At 40.6% G+C, this 17,538-nt stretch overlaps 2 protein-coding genes across 4 annotated transcripts in view; one reads left to right on the forward strand and one right to left on the reverse strand.

Moving 5' to 3' along the window:
- The window catches only part of tmem68 (transmembrane protein 68), a 61,008-nt gene extending 44,491 nt beyond the window's left edge, over window positions 1-16,517 (reverse strand). For both annotated transcript variants that reach the window (XM_059981121.1, XM_059981127.1), the window contains exons 1-3: window positions 16,396-16,517; window positions 11,445-11,863; window positions 3,321-3,488 (exon numbers count right to left, since the gene is read on the reverse strand). In XM_059981121.1, coding sequence (XP_059837104.1) covers window positions 3,321-3,488; window positions 11,445-11,769 — 493 coding nt within the window. In that variant the 5' untranslated portion in view covers window positions 11,770-11,863; window positions 16,396-16,517. The remainder of the gene's footprint in view (window positions 1-3,320; window positions 3,489-11,444; window positions 11,864-16,395) is intronic.
- Window positions 16,518-16,584: 67 nt separating this feature from the next.
- Window positions 16,585-17,538, forward strand: part of tgs1 (trimethylguanosine synthase 1) — a 53,528-nt gene continuing 52,574 nt past the window's right edge. For both annotated transcript variants that reach the window (XM_059981136.1, XM_059981139.1), the window contains exon 1: window positions 16,585-16,800. In XM_059981136.1, coding sequence (XP_059837119.1) covers window positions 16,685-16,800 — 116 coding nt within the window. In that variant the 5' untranslated portion in view covers window positions 16,585-16,684. The remainder of the gene's footprint in view (window positions 16,801-17,538) is intronic.

Here is a 17,538-nt window from a genome sequence, read left to right on the forward strand (position 1 = left end):
TAAATATATGAAGGGTAAAAGAGAGATAAGGGTAGATATGGGACAAATAAAAAATGATGCTAGAGATATGGTAATGACAGACACTGAGATGGCAGAGGAACTGAATGTGTATTTTGCATCAGTCTTCACAGTGGAAGACACTGCAGTATATCATTCAAGAGTGTCAGGGAAGTGAAGTATGTGCAATGAAAATTACGACTGAGAAGATACTCAGGAGGTTTAATGGTCTGAGGGTGGATAAATCTCTTGGACCTGATGGAATGCACCCTCAGGTTCTGAAGGAAGTAGCTGGAGAGATTGCAATAATTAACAATGATCTTTCAAGGATCAATAAATTCTGACATTGTACTGAATGACTGGAAAATCACAAATGTTACTCTGCTATTTCAGAAGAGTGGGAGGCAGCAGAAAGGAAACTATAGACCTGTTAGCCTGACATCGTGGTTGGGAAGCTGTTAGAGTTGATTGTTAGGGATGAGATTACGGAGTACCTGGAGGGACATGACAAGATAAGCCAAAGCCAGCGTAATTTCCCAAAAGGAAAATCCTGCCTGACTAACCTACTGGAATTTTTTGAGAAATTAAAGGGAGGGTAGGAAAAGGAGATGCTGAAGATGTGGTGTACTTGGATTTTCAGAAGGCCTTTGACAAGGTGCCTCCCATGAGGCTGCTTAGCAAGATAAGAACCCATAGAAGTTACTAGCATGGGTGGAGCACTGGCTGATCGGCAGAAAACAGAGAGTGGGAATAAAGGGATCCTATTCTGGCTGGCTGCCAGTTACCAGTGGAGTTCCACGGGGGTCAGTGTTGGGACCACTGCTTTTTACGATGTATGTTAATGAATTGGACTATGGCATTAATGGATTTGTGGCTAAATTTGCTGATGATACAAAGATAGGTGGAGGAGCGGGTTGTGTTGAGGAAATAGAGAACCTGCAGAGATACTTAGATAGTTTAGGGGCAAAGAAGTATCAAACGAAATACAATGTTGGAAAGTGTATGGTCATGCACTTTGGTGGAAGAAGTAAATGGGCAGACTATTATGTAGATGGAGAGAGAAGTCAAAATGCAGACACACAAAGGGACATAGGAGCCCTTGTGCAGGATACCCTAAAGTAGTGGTCACCAACCTTTTTAAGCCCAAGATCCCCTACCTCACCCTTAGTGAAAGGCAAGATCGACCTACTAAATCGTTTAGAAAAAAAACAGCTCAGATTGTACTTCCAGCTTGAGGCCCTTTATTTGAGCTAATTGTATTTTAATTACATAAAATGCCTTTGTCAAACTTTCTAATTAATTCAACCAAGAAAACACTGTAACTAGCATATCAAACAGGCCATAGCGGCATCGAGCTCATCCAATAACACCTTGAATAAGCGGTGCTGAAGCGCTTCGGCTCGAATCAAGTTTATCAGTTTGACCACCAGTGTCATTACATGAGAAAAGTCCACGCACGACCCTCCCAGCCAAGGCCTGCTGATGAATCACACAGTGATAATCCAGGAAGTCGGGAAAATCAGGGTCACTACGGCACAGTGCTATAAAACCAACATGCACACCACACATTGCTGGGGCCCCATCAGTAGTAAGTGCCACCAGTTTATGAATGGGGATGTCATTTTCACAGGCATTTTTTTAACTCATTGTAAATATCCTCACCTGTTGTTCTCTCCTTTAAATGCAAAAGAGTGAGGAAGTCCTCCTTTGTTGTAAAATCCTGGAAAACCATTCTGACAAATACAACAAGCTGAGCTGTTTGCATTACATCCAGGGATTCAACGAACTGTCATGAAAAATATTCAGAGTGACAAGTCCTTTAATACTTGTCCCTCTGAGCAGCATGCTTGCTGGGCCTTCAACTTCAATTTCAGCTCCTCAACTTTCCTGGTATTGGTGAACCATTATTGAGGCACTAGTATAAGTTTTAAAGGTACACAATGTAATCACAGCACTGTTTTTGTTTCCCATTTCTTTTACATTTGGGGAACATTGGAATTTAAAGGAGGAGAAATGCTGTGATGTGAGCATTATAAATATAAATTAATACTAATTAGGATCATGGTAATATAGCAATACTCCCGCTACGGAAAACTGTTTGTAAACAGAGATTGTTTCTGTGGTTGTGGGGTTTTCCTTCTGGTCTTTTCTGCCCAGTGCGCATTAGTGAAAACCTCTATGCGACATCATTTTACCATCCTAGATAAAGCTGACTCTTTTGGGCACAAAGTTGTTGAGTGGTCTTTTTTCAAAGTAGAAGTTACTACATATTTGTATCAAAAGGTTTATCAGGCATTATGTATTTGTGTAATTATTTTTCATTTTTTTTGGGATCTACTGGGAAAGTCTCAAAGATCGACGGGTTGGCTACCACTACCCTAAAGGTTAACCTCCAGGTTGAGTCAGTGGTGCAGAAGGCGAATGCAATGTTGGCATTCATTTCTAGAGGTAGAGAATATAAGAGCAGGGATGTGATGTTGAGGCTCTATAAGGCATTCGTGAGACCACACTGGGAGTATTGTGTGCAGTTTTGGGCTTCTTATTTTAGAAAGGACATACTGACATTGGAGAGGGTTCAGAGAAGTTTCACAAGAATGATTCCAGAAATGAAAGGGTTACTGCACGAGGAACGTCTGGCAGCTCTTGGGTTGTATTCCCTGGAGTTCAGGAGAATGAGGGGGGATCTCACAGGAACATTCCGAATGTTAAAAGACCTGAACAGATTAGATATGGCAAAGTTATTTCCCATGGTAGGGGAGTCCAGGACAAGAGGGCACGACTTCAGGATTGAAGGACGTCCAAATAGAACAGAGATTTGAAGAAATTACTTGAGTCAGAGGGTGGTAAATCTGTGGAATTTGTTGCCATGAACTGCTGTGGAGGCCAAGTCATTGGGTGCATTTAAGGCAGAGATAAATAGGTCCTTGATTAGCCAGGACATCAAAGGGTACGGGGAGAAGGCAGGGGAGTGGGGATGTCTGGAAGAATTGAATCAGCCCATGATCGAATGGTGGAGCAGACTCAATGGGCCAAATGGCCTACTTCTGCTCCTATATCTTATGGTCTTATCACAATATTTGAAATTTATCAGACTATATCAAATTCAAGCTTAACCATGCCATTATTTTTACACATTACAAAACAAAAATTAGAACAGGAAACAGTCAAAATATACAGACTTGGTATATTGATATTAATATGACAACTTACAGTACATCTATAGTAATTTCAGCTTCTGTAAAATAAGTGCCATTGACTTTATATTGTATCATTTGTAAACCATATAAATCCCACAAGAATGAACAGAAATGGAAGAAATGTACCTGGTAGCTTAAAAAGGAAATGGTCAGCTACAGAATGGCAGGTTCTTCCTTTCTGGATAATTACTCGAGCTAAGAAATAGTAATAGTCCACAGGTATGGCTCCATGATAATAAACGATCAGGGCAGGCCCTGCATGAGGGATTTTTTCTAATCCATGAACTTCATAACCTAAGGAAAAGTGGTGAAGAGTTACTTTAAATGGTAAAGGATTTATGCATTTTATAGAAACATAAAAAACTACAGCAGAATACAGGCCCTTTGGCCCACAAAGTTATGCCAAACACGTCCGTACCTTAGAAATTACTAGGCTTACCTATAGTCCTCTATTTTATTAAGCTCCATGTACCCATCTAAAAGCCTCTTAAAAAACCCTATTGTATCAGCTATTTTATAGAGAATATAACATTTTACAAGCTATAATTATTTTATGTTGACTGTTCAAAAAAGGAAATTAATTGCTAAAGATCCTGATTACAGCAAACATTCAGTCATATAAGCCTGAAAAAGCAGATGAGAATTAAATTGCTGTCTGAAATCTTCCATCTGTCTCTATTCTGCCTAACCTTCCAGCTAATCTAAGTCCCTCCATGTCCTTAAGCAATTATCCTTTCCTTCTACAATTCTACCCTTCTTCGTGTGGTCAAGCTTATTTAACAAACCACAGACATCATTATCATCTGTCATTTATATGAACAAATAACACATTATTTTCATATTATTATTATCAATTTGTTAGATTTAGATGTATTGTTCACATTTAAACATGCCAAGCAAATCAAGAAAACAGTGACTACTATATGTTAATTTATATTTATCCAAGTATATGAAGAATTTACCATTGAAAGGTGAAAATACATCAATCATCTGTCTTTAGTGGATGATGGAAAACCACTAATAGTTATAACAAACCCATTACTTTAACTAAAGTTCAAAATAAATTTATTTTCACCATAAGTCTCCGGGTCCTGACAGCATTTTCCCTGGGACCTTGAGGGAAGTTAGTGTCGAAATATCAGGGGCTCTTTCAGAAATATTTCAAATGTCATCAGAAACTGGGATGGTGCCAGAGGATTGGCATATTGCTCATGTGGTTCTATTGTTTAAAAAGGGTTCTAAGAGAAAACCTAGCAACTCTTAATTCTCTGAGATTCATTTTCCTGTGGGTATACTCGGCAAATCTATAGAATAGTAACTATAACAGGATCAATGAAAGACAACAAACCATGCAAAGGCAATATAAACAAACAAATAAATAGTAAGAAATAACGAAAACCTGAAATAATAAGATAAAGAGTCCTTAAAGTGAGATCATCGTTTGCGGGAACATCTCAATGAATGGGCAAGTGAGTGCAGTTATTCCCTTTGATCAAGAGCCTGATGGTTGAAGGGTATTAACTGGTCTTGACCACTGATAGTTATAACCTTCTACCTGTTGGCAGCAGCAAGCAAAGAACATGGCCAAGGTGGTAAGGATCTCTAATAATGGATGCTCCTTGTTTACAACCGCCTTTCATATAGATGTGCTCAATGGTTGGAAGGATGTTACCTGTGTTAAAACCTAAATGCCTGAAACTGCGGTGAGCAAAGCTGTTCTAAATGTTCTTACTGCTTATTAATCATCAACCATCAGTGATAAAAATCACTGCTTTTTGAATACATACACACATAACTGACACTATTTAAAGACTGTTCATTCTAAGCACGATGCACTGTTTAATTGATAGACAAGTGCACATAACTGGCACCGGCTGGAAACTTCAGCAACAGTCTCCTGTCAGAATTAAGTGGCACAGTGTCCCAAATAAAAAAAAAAGAATCCCGGATAATTTCTCCACCAGTTTTTGTTCTTTAAGAGTTGTTTCAAGTAAGCAACTGTTTCCATTAAAAGATGGTCCAAACAACCGGAATCCGCTGTATACACAGTGTATAAAAAAAATTAAATTAAATAAGTAATGCAAAAAGATAGCAAAAAATAGTGAGATAGTGTTCATGGGTTGGTTCATTGTCTTTTCAGAAATCTATTGGCAGAAGGAAAGATCATATTCCTAAAACATTGAGTGTGTGTCTTCAGGTTCCTGCTCCTTCCTCCTGATGGCAGCAATGAGAACAGTACGTTATTGGGTCCTCAATGCTGTCTTTTTGCAGCATTGCCTTTTGATGATGACCTTGGTGCTAGATGGGCTGCATTTAAATTTGAGGGGGACAAATATCCTGGCAGTGAGACTTGCAAAAGATATTGGGGAGAGTTTGAACTAGAATTGCGGGGGGGGGGGGGGACTGAATAAAGAAAACCTGGAGACAGTGCAAAAGGGAGGACAGGCAGGTGATAGAGAAGGATCACTCAGACCGATGGTTTGTGATGTGTTGTTTTTAATGTGAGGAGTATTATGAATAAAGTGGATGAGCTTAGAGCATGGATCAGTACTTGGAGCTATGATGCCGTGGCCATTACAGAGACTTGGATGGTGCAGGGGCAGGAATGGCTACTTCAAGTGCCAGGCTTTAGATGTTTCAGAAAGGACAGGGAGGTAGGCAAAAGAGGTGGGGGCATGGCACTGTTGATCAGAGATAGTGTCACGGTTGCAGAAAAGCAGAAAGTCATGGAAGGTTGTCTACGGAGTCTCTGTGGGTGGAAGTTAGGTATAGGAAGGGGTCAACAACTCTACTGGGTGTATTTTTTTTATATAGACAACCCAACAGTAACAGGGACATTGAGCAGCAGATAGGGAGACAGATTCTGGAAAGGAGTTTTTGTGGTGGGAGATTTTGATTTCCCAAATATTGATTGGCATCTCTCTAGAGTGAGGGGTTTAGATGGGGTGGAGTTTGTTCGGTGTGTTCAGGAAGGTTTCTTGACAAAATATGTAGATAAGCATACAACAGAAGAGTCTGTACTTGATCTGGTATTGGGAAATTAACCTGGCCAGGTGTCAGATCTCTCAGTGGCAGAGCATTTCGGAAATAGTGATCACAATTCTATTTCCTTTATCATCGCATTGGAGAGGGATAGGAACAGGTAAATTAGGGAAATGCTTAATTGGAGTATGAGCCTATCAGGCAAGAACAGGGAAGCATAAATTGGAAACAGATGTTCTCAGGGAAATGTTTGGAAGAAATGTGGCAAATGTTCAGGGGATATTTGCATGGGGTTCTGCGTAGATATGTTCCAATGAAACAGGGGAAGGATGGTAGGGGACAGTAACCGTGGTGTACAAAGGCTGGTGTAAATCTAGTCAAGAAGAAAAGAGCTTACAAAAGGTTTAAAAAAACTAGGTAATGATAGAGATCCAGAAGATTATAAGGAGATTAAGAATGAAATTAGGAGAGCCAGAAGGGACCATGAGGATTAAGGAAAACCCCCAGGGCATTCTACAAGTATGTGAAGAGCAAGATAAGATGTGACAGAATAGGACCAATCAAGTGTGACTGTGGAAAAGTTTGTATGGAACCAGAGGAGATAGCAGAGGTACTTAATGAGTACTTTGCTTCAGTATTCACTACGGAAAAGGATCTTAGCGATTGTAGGGATGACTTGCAGCAGACTGAAAAGCTTGAGCATGTAGATATTAAGGAAGATGATGTGCTGGAGCTTTTAGAAAGCATCAAGTTGGATAGGTCACTGGGACTGGAGGGGATGTACCCCAGGCTACTGTGGGAAGTGAAAGAGGAGATTGCTGAGCCTCTGGAAATGATCTTTGCATCATCAATGAGGACGGGAGAGGTTCTGGAGGATTGGAGGGTTGCAGGTGTTGTTCTCTTATTCAAGAAAGGAAGTAAGGATAGCCCAAGAAATTATAGACCGGTAAGTCTTACTTCAGTGGTGGTAAGTTGATAGAGAAGATCCTGAGAGGTGGAATTTATTAATATCTGGAGGCATAATATGATTAGGAATAGTCAGCATGGCTTTGTCAAAGGCAGGTTGTGCCTTATGAGCCTGACTGAATTTTTTCAGGATGTGTCTAAACACATTGATGAAGTTAGAGCTGCAGATGTAGTGATTATGGATTTCAGCAAGGCATTTGATAAGGTACCACATGCAAGGCTTATTGAGAAAGTAAGGAGGCATGGGATCCAAGGGGACATTGCTTTGTGGATCCAGAACTGGCTTGCCCACAGAAGGCAAGGAGCGGTTGTAGACAAGTCATATTCTGCATGGAGGCCAGTGGCCAATGGTGTGCCTCAGATATTTGTTCTGGGACCCCTACTCTTTGTAATTTTTATAAATGACCTGGTTGAGGAAGTGGAGGGATGGGTTAGTAAATTTGATGATGACACAAAGTTTGGGAGGGTGTTGTGTATAGTGTGGAGGGCTGTCAGAGGTTATAGCGGGACATTGATATGATGCAAAACTGGGCTGAGAAGTGGCAGATGGAGTTTAACCCAGATAAGTGTGAAGTGGTTCATTTTGGTAGGTCAAATATGATGGCAGAATATAGTATTAATGGTAAGACTCTTGGCAGTGTGGAGGATCAGAGGGATCACTGGGTCTTGAGTCCATAGGACACTCAAAGTAGTTACGCAGGTTGACTCTGTGGTTAAAAAGGCATACAGTGCATTGGCCTTCATCAATCGTGGGATTGAGTTTAAGAGCCAAGAGGTAATGCTGCAGCCATATAGGACCAGGGTCAGACCCCACTTGAAGTACAGTGCTCATTTCTGGTTGCCTCACTACAGGAAGGACATGGAAACCATAGAAAGAGTGCAGAGGAGATTTACAAGGATGTTGCTGGATTGGGTAACATGCCTCATGAGAATAGGTTGAGTGAACTCAGTCTTTTCTCCTTGGAGTGATGGAGGACAAGAGGTGACCTAATAGAGGTTTGCAAGATAATGAGAGGAATGGATCATGTGGATAGTCAGAGGCTTTTTCCCAGGGCTGAAATGGCTAGCACGAGAGCATAGTTTTAAGATGCTTGGAAGTAGGTACAGAGGAGATGTCGGGATAAGTTTTCTTTTTACGCAGAGAGTGGTGAGTGCGTGGAATGGGCTGCTGGCAGCGGTGATGGAGGCGGAAACGTTAGGGTCTTTTAGGAGATCCCTGGATGGATATGTGTAGCTTAGAAAAATAGAGGGCGACGGGTTAGGCTGGGTAGTTCTAAGGTAAGGACATGTTCTGCACAGCTTCGTGGGCAGAAGGGCCTGTATTGTGCTGTAAATTTTCTGTGTTCCTATGTTTCACATGTAATGTTTCAAACAAATTCACAAATTTTCTTACCTTCAAGATTGGTCCCAAGTATGATCAGAACTAATCTGTGTTTAAGATAACTTAAGTAGCTCATCAGCATGAAACCAAACTCCTTTGAAATAGTACAGTAAATTATTCCTGCCTAAAATTTCTTAACCTTTTCCTCTCTGAATTATTTTAGCTAAGGAAGCATTTCTCTTGTAGGTTGTTAACTGTTGTCCCTACTCTAAAAATGTCCATTAAATCTACAATATGCACTATATATTCTCACAATCTCATCAGTACTCAGTTTCAACTTAATCAACAACTTTTTGAGATTTCTGACAAGAAAACGTTTTTAATGGTTTCTAATTTTTAACTGTTTCCTCTAATTACCACCCTCTTTTTACATAAGATCTCTGTATGTCTCATCATCCCTCAATTTTTTATCTATTCCACTCCACACATGGATCTTTTCAGCAGAACTTACACCCTTTCTGCACCAATAAAAATGGTTTGAAATCATATTCAGTCACTAAGGTGAGTTATCCATTCTTTTCCTTTTCACGGCATTCAACCTGTGCTGCCCTTGAACAATCCCTTGCTATCAGATCAAACTGATTTCCAAAAATTACTTCAAAGAAATCCCTAAAAATCAGATCAGAATCATAAAATAGTATGGCATCGGAGGTGACTTAGCATGAAGTTGATTCGGATTCATGGTGGAAAAATAGTGTCAGTCTCATTTCTCTGGATACTTGGGCAAACTTAATTTTCTCTGTTGTATTGAGCCATGAACTCCAGCAAAACTGATGGAAAGTGCTGCAAGTTTAAGCTATTACACCCACAGTATTTTATGATTCCAATCAGTTTTAATGATATTTGGATTCTCCAAGCTTGCATACTAGAATAATATGCAAAGTAAATAAAGAAAAATAAAACATATTCAGAAAGATTTCAAATATTAAGAAAACTGATTAATTTGGTCACAGTGATTAACAATTGATCAAACTGAATTACATCAGAGAATAAAAAATGCATTGATGAATTGTTGGATGGCAACATTGGAAAAACTTTGTGGATTTTTCTACAACCAAATTTATAGCATTCAAAGAATGTGTGGCATCAGCAGATGGGGAGTACAAATCCAAATAAGCTTTAACACTGAATATAAATATGGATTAGATTCTACGCAGATCCATGTAGTTCCTAATCATTCGAAGTACAGTGGTGCTTGAAAACTTGTGAACCCTGTAGAATTTTCTCTATTTCTACATAAATATCGACTAAAACGTCATCAGATCTTCACACAAGTCCTTGAACTAGATAAAGAAATCCTAATTAAGTAAATAACACAAAAACTATACTTAATGTATTCATTTACTTATTGAGAAAAATTGATCCAGTATTACATGTATTTGTTGGGAAAAGTATGTGAACCTTTGCTTTCAGAAACTGGTGTGACTCCCTTGAACAGCAATAACTACAACCAAATACTTCTGGTAACTGTTCATCAGTCCTGCACATTGGCTTGGGGGAATTTTTTGTCATTTTACAAAACTGCTTCAACTCTGTTGGTGGGCTTCCTTGCATAAACTGTTTGCTTCAGATCCTTCCACAGTATTTCTATAGGATTAAGATCAGGACTTTGACTCAGCCATTCCAAAACACAAGTTTTCTTCTTTTTAAACCATTCTGTTGTTGATTCACTCTCGCCTTTCAGATCATTGTTTATTGTATTATCCAATTTCTCTTAAGACTGCTACACTGACATTCTCCTGTAAAATGCTTTGATACAATTTAGAATTCATTGTTCCCTCCACATTAGCAAACCAATGCAGCCCCAAGCAATGATGCTCCTTCCACCATGCTTCACAGTTGGGATGCGGTTTTAGTGTTGGTGTGCAGTGCCCTTTTTCATCCAAACTTAGCAATGAGTGTTTCTGCTAAAAAAAAGTTCAACTTTTGTCTCATCTGTCTACAGAACATTGCCCCAGAAGTGTTGTAGAACATCCAGGTGGTCTTTATTAAATTTGAGACGTGCTGCAATATTTTTTTCATGGAGAGCAGTGGTGCTCTTCCAACAACACCATTCTTGTTTAGTAATTTTCTTATACTGAACACATGAACAGAGATTTTAGCAAGTTTTAAAGAGCTCTGCAGGCCTTACGTTCTTTTTCACCTCCTTCAGCATTGCACGTTGTGCTCTTGATGTGATCTTTGCAGGATGCCCACTCCTAGGGAGAGTAGCAACAGTACAGAGTTTCCTCCATTTGTAAACTATTTCTCTTACTGTGGACTGATGAACACTCAGGTCTTTAGAAAAGCTTTTGTAGCCTTTTCCAACTTCATGCTTCTTATAATTCTTCATCTAAGGCCTTCTGCAAGTTGTTTTGATCGAGGCATGGTGCACATAAACAGATCTTTCTTGAGAAGTGCAGGCTCTGTTAGTAAACTGATAGGGCAAGGCACCTCAACAACCTACACCGCCAATCTCATCTCATTGATTGGAACACCTGACTCCAAATAGCTTTTGTAGAAGGCATTACCCCTGAGGTTCACATACTTTATTGAACCTGGACTGTGTTTAAATGATGTACTCAATATTGACAAAATTAAATACAATTGTTTGTGTGTTTAGTTTAGACAAAATGTGGTTGTGTATTATTGTGACTTAGATGAAGATCAGACCACATTTTATGAGTAATTAATGCAGAAAACCAGGTATGGTAAAAGGTTCACAAACTTTTTCTTGCAACTGTAATATAGTTGCAAGATTAATATAAAACATTTTGGTAAACTTAAGATGGCCTATTATATTATACATACTGTAACTCTGAAACAAAGTTTACCAAAAATTTAATGCAAGATCATGTTTTTTCCAATAGAATTTTTCCACCACCAACACAATTTTAGTTAGGGAAATAGTAAACTGACATTAAAGAATTAAAATTGCCTACCATGCCAGATAGTTGCATGTCCATCCCAAAGAGTTGCCAAAGTCTTCCTTGCACCATCCCAAACATTATTTGAATAAGCTTCTTTCAACTCCCTCTTTCTTTTATATACATGTAGAAAAAGAATTGAAAGGTACAGGAATAGTATAATAAACAGTGGGAGGATGAAGACAATAATGAGGGGAGTGAAGACCCACAGGAGATAATCCAGGTAATTCAAGGAGCCTTCCAGGATTTCCAAGCCAGTCCATTTTTCCACTATTGTAATCAAGTAGGAAACAAAGCTTCCATTTTGTCCTTCCACGTAGGATTCATCAGCAGTAGCCATTCCAAATATCAAACATCAGTGCAGGAAGTGTGTTTGGGAATCATTATGGCAGGTAACGATGCACCTTCCCAGGTCTAAAACATGTCTTGGCCAACTACAGGGAAAGGAAAAAAAAGGATTGAATGGTTAGAAACTAAATATTGCAAAGCAAAATTACACTTTAATATTAAACAGAAGGAAATATGTAGAATTGCCAGGTTTTTACCTCTTTCACTGTATAATAGTGGTCACCAACCTTTTCAAGCCCAAGATCCCCTACGTCAGCCTTAGTGAAAGGCAAAATCGACCTATTAAATCTATTAGTTATACACATGCACTCCAGGGCAGAAAAGGCCGGAAGTAAAACCCCACAACCCGGAAGTAGAAACACCCTTTTTTTTTGCACCACAGACCAGTTTAATATTGACAGTATTCTTGTGGACCGGCCGACAGACAGGATGGAACAGGGCTGTTAAAGACGACCGGAATACAGAGATACTCGAAGCAGGTTCCTTATGTCCAGTCTATTCCGCAGTTTAGTTTTCGTGGCTCTCAGCACTTAGCTGCTGTCCTGCTTGCTGACATCTTTTCCACTGAAGAAACTCAACGGGTTCGTCTTTAAGTGCTGGGTGCTGGGACTCAAGGTACCGAAGCAGTTTTGAGTGCTTCATTGCCTCATTAGACAACCTCCTGCCCGCCCGCCGCCAGATGGTTAGCCAGGTGCGGCTGTCCCTGTGCTGGGGCCGCGGCGGTCGCAGTCCGGAGAGAGCAACCGACCGAGCGAGGAGTGCAACAGGGCACACATCCACCACCCTTGTAGGATCTATCGGCTGACAAAAGTTTGGCTCAAGGGATGACTTTCAGTAGCTCACAGTGAGGTAGCTGCTCTGATACTTATGGAACCCTAAGTCCAAATTAGGTCGTCTGCGTATATTTTAGCACCGGGTTCCCCACGAACATTTGGTGTGCTAATCAGGTTTAGAGGCGGCGCCCATCTGTCCGCGCTCCAGGCCAGTAGCAACGGCACTTCCCGCCGGCCACGAGGGGCCAACCAGTGATCCCTGGCGCAAGGGTATCACTGCGGTTAGGCGACTGATGACCTCACATGCGTTCAAGTTCAACAGTGGACGTGACAGGGAATGAGGAAAGGTGCAGCTGACTCGTATCATTTCCTTGAGGCCCAGTGGTTGGTGACCACTGAAGTACACTGTAGTGCGTGGTGGGGGAGCTACACACATGCGCACTGGGCAGAAAGAATGGAACTAAAACCCCGCAACCCAGAAACAATCTCTCAACAGTATCTGTGTATTCAATTTTCTTTTTTTTTGGGATCTACTGGGAAAGTCTCAAAGATCGACCAGTCGATTGCGATCAATGGGTTGGCGACCACTACTGTATAAACTTCCCCAAAGTTGACTGCCACAATATAACAATACTAGAATCCACAGAACTAGAAATTTTAGTGGAAAAGTGGAGGGATAAGTTTAATACATGAGAACGAGGGCATCTGGAGTGAATGAAAGTCTTTGCAACAACACAGGTTTAGACAATAATGGAGAGGAACAATACAGTCGATGGTAAAGTAACAGGAAAATTATGTTTTATAATAAACAGACAGTAGGTGCAGGAGTAGGCCATTCGGCCCTTCTAGCCAGCACTGCCATTCACTGTGATCATGGCTGATCATACACAATCAGTACCCAATTCCTGCCCTCTCCTCATATCCCTTGACCCCACTATCTGTAAGAGCTCTATCTAATTCTCTTTTGAATGCATCCAGAGACTTGGCCTCCACTGCCTTCTGGGGCAGAGCATTTCACATATCCACCACTCTCTGGGTGAAAACACTGGACTATACCAATAACTTTAATTTTGATATCATTACATTTGGATGCTTGTAAAAACCTAAAGATATGGTAAATATGACCTAAAACCTAATCAGCATAAAATTAAAATCACTAATGCAGAATCCCAGATCTATACATCAAGCACCAATATCAACTGGCCACTTGCACAGAAATTTAATTTTCTTTTAATATAGATAGATATAGCATCAGCATGTTGTTTATAGTGAAGTCAACAAAAACTAGATCTAGTGGGTTGATTGTAATGCATTTTTCTACATAAAACGTTAAAATTTTTGCAAGGCAATCTTAATAAAAAGCATGCAAATGTTTACAAATTATCACTTTAATAATCACGGACTGCAGCACAGTAACAAGCACAGTATTTGTCTGATCAAGCCTATTCACCTAATCTAGAAACTATCCAATTCCCTTCAAGACTGGCCTTGAATTTAGCTATTCTTTGTAGTATAAACCAACCACCCCCTCACTTGATTATCTAAAGACTGTAACAATTCACACTCTTTACTTTTCACTAGTATCAACCCTTTCGAATGCTGTAATTTTATTACAGCTGTGCATTTCTAGTTCTGAGCTGATTTATCGCAAGGAGAGAGTGGCGCAACGGCATTTTTTTTGTTGTTGCTGAAGGTCAAGTATACAGACTTTAAATGCAGTGTTAACATATGTTTATATTATGGTGCCACCAATTCATCTAATGCTTTTCGGGATCATTGTTTGAAGGGTGAACAGTGGTGAATAGCATTATTATAGTTAATTAGAATGAAAAACAATCTTCAGGAAGTAAAAGCTAGATACAATTTAACTTCCAACTAATACTTTGTGGCTAGTGAAACTAATCATTGGGTGTGGGACATTCTCCGCCCCAATGAAACTACATAGGGAACAATGTGCCTGGTTCTGGCACATTGTTAAAGGCATATCCCTGCCACTTAATGTACAGTTCAGGACAAGACTTGAAAATTTCTAATACTGTAACGTGGAGAGCATTCTGACTGGCTGCATCACTATCAGATATGGGGGGGGGTGGGGGGAGGCTGTGAAGATTGTTACTGCACAAGATTGAAGCAAACTGCAGAGAATAGCAAAATTAGTCAGGTCCATCATGTATATTAGCTTCCGTAGTATCTAAGAACATCTTCAAGGAACAGTGCCTCAAAAAGGTGGTGTCCATTATTAAGGATCTCCACCATCTGGGACATGCCCTCTTCTCATTGTTACCATCAATCTGTGCGTGACAGTATTCCTGAGTCTCCACCCGGGATCTGCATGACTGACAGTAGTAAAAACTGAACTTCGGACATGATGAAAGAATCCCTGAACACTGCCAGAGAGGGAGGACCTTCATTGTTGCCCTAACCACCAATGGCTTAATGGGCAAGAGGGTATTTATTATTATTTTGTATTTGCACAGACGGTCTTCTTCTGAGTATTGGTCCTTTGTCAGTCTTTGCATTTAGCTTTTCATTGATTCCACTGTATTTCTTTATTCTACTGTGAGCGACAAAAAAAAATCTTAGGGTAGAATATGGTGATGTATACATACTTTGATAATAAATTCTCTTTGAACTTTAATGATTTATTGTCATCCTTATGTTGAAGGATTATAAAACATTGTCTGAGAGTGAGATTCTGTTGGATCTTCTTGGACCCTCCCTCCCCTGAAGGAGACTCTCCTGTGAGTAGACTTTTATAATTTTCAGTTACAGCTTCCATGTGGCTCAATCTTAGGCAGTCACAAAAGATGCAAATAATGAAACAATATTACAGGTTATCAAATACATCTATACCCAAGTTTAACAAGAGGCCAACCTTCTTTCCAGGAGTATTAGCCTTTCAGGTTCTGCTCTTCCAAACTGGAAGGAAATTTGAATGAATTGATACAAAATACAAGTCCAGAAGTCTTAATCCAACAAGCATCACACCAAATAACCCTTTGGCACCTTCTTATAGCTTCTCCACCCTTCCTTTCCAGTCTTGATTAAAGGTACCAGCCTGAAATATCGAGTGCTTATTCCTCTCCACAGATGTTACATGAAGCATTTCCTCCAGCATTCCTCCAGCATTTTGTGGGTGTGACCAAGAAAATTGAAATGAGTTTGCTAACAATGGAATGTTCATGAAAGATACTGTACATTTCTTTCTTCAATGGAAATCAATATACTTCAAGTTTCAAAAACAGGAATCTTAAGAATATACCCACCTTAAGAATATCTATTTTTGATAAATATGCAGTTGTAGTTGGCACCAAGAAACTATGTAAATGTGATGTATTTTATTTACATACCAGGAAATACAAATTTTACCAACTTTTGCACACTATTAGTTATACATAACATGATACATAAAGGGAATTAAGCACATTTTGGCATTTAATTGCAATATATATTTTTAAACATTAACACCCCTTGATGCAAGCTTTGCACTAGACGGATAGAAGTAACAGCACTACACACACCTGCGAACAGCCTCTAGAAACAAATGCACTGACAATTTTGACTGTTCTGAGTGACTGAGATGACGACTATTAGATAGTTCGTGCTTCTATTTGCAGTAAATACTTACTAGCTTCAAGTAGCTGCCGGATCTACCTTTCCCTCCTCCAGCTCTGGAGGCGGAATAAATAAAGATTAGGTAGTTCTCATTTTTAAAAAAATGCCCTGAATAACCTGTTGCCCTCTGAACCATTTACCCAGCCCTCCCACTCCGTGCCTCCATTGAGTTTCTCCACCATCACGTTCGCCACAGCAGAAGTCAATCACTTCCGAGACCCGTCCCTTACCTTAAAGCCCAAATTCTGCGCGGCTGTTGCCTCCACTGTTTGGCACTCACGGCCACTCTCCACTTTACCGGGGGAACTCCAGTGGCAGAGCGCTTCCGGTGGGGAAAAAAAATCCTTCGTTTGGGGGGGGGGGGGGGTGAGGCGAGCAAACGGACCTCACTCACCGGAAGAAGGTTGTGAAGGGGGAACAAGAAGGGGACTGCACCGGAAGTTAGCGCCGACTGTCAGGAAGCAAGCATGGTCCGTGCGAGGTGAACGGACTGGAGCGCACTGTCAGGTTGTTGTTGAGATGCGATGCACCATGTGCGATAACTGGAGCACCGTGGCGGAGATCTTCCTCTTCTTGGAAGGCTTCAGCGCTGAAGCAGAGCAGATCCGGTGTTTTTGCAGTAGGGCCTTTGTGCAGTAAGTCGGTGCTGTTGTTGTTATTGTGGCTCACGATTATTAACCGTGTAGTGGTGGGTTCTGACATGGTAGAAGTGATCCGAATAAAGGCTTTGGGTGTTATATTTTTCGCTGAGTGGAAGAAAAACGATTGTTTATGTGTCAAAATAACTTTTTTTTTCGATTTAAATGAGGTTCAAACAGAGGTAAATAGAAACGATTGCATTCGATAGCCAAAAGATTATTCAGAGCCCGGAGTTTTCAGTGTCTCGCATTCCAATTTAAACAAGTTTTTGGAAAGTATTTCAGTATCTTCTCACGTATTTCCGTATCTATGTGCTTGGTAGTAGGAACCCGTTAGAAAGTACATCTCCCGCTTTCCGCAGGGATCGCTCCCTACGCGACTCACTTCTCCACTCGCCCCCACCCCCAACCCTTCCCACCGGTCTCCCTCCTGGCACATTCTTGTAAGTGGAACAAGTGCTACACCTGCCCTTACACCTCCTCCCTCACCACCATTCAGGGCCCCAGACGGTCATTTCAGGTGAGGCGACACTTCACCTGTGAGTCGGCTGGTGTGGTATACTGCGTCCGGTGCTCCCGGTGTGGGTTTTTATATATTGGTGAGACCCGACGCAGACTGGGAGACCGTTTCGCTGAACACCTACGCTCGGTCCGCCAGAGAAAGCAGGATCTCCCAGTGGGCACACATTTTAATTCCACGTCCCGTTCCCATTCTGATATGTCTATCCATGGCCT

This window comes from Hypanus sabinus, chromosome 1 (assembly GCF_030144855.1).
Source record: "Hypanus sabinus isolate sHypSab1 chromosome 1, sHypSab1.hap1, whole genome shotgun sequence".
NCBI lineage: Eukaryota > Metazoa > Chordata > Chondrichthyes > Myliobatiformes > Dasyatidae > Hypanus > Hypanus sabinus.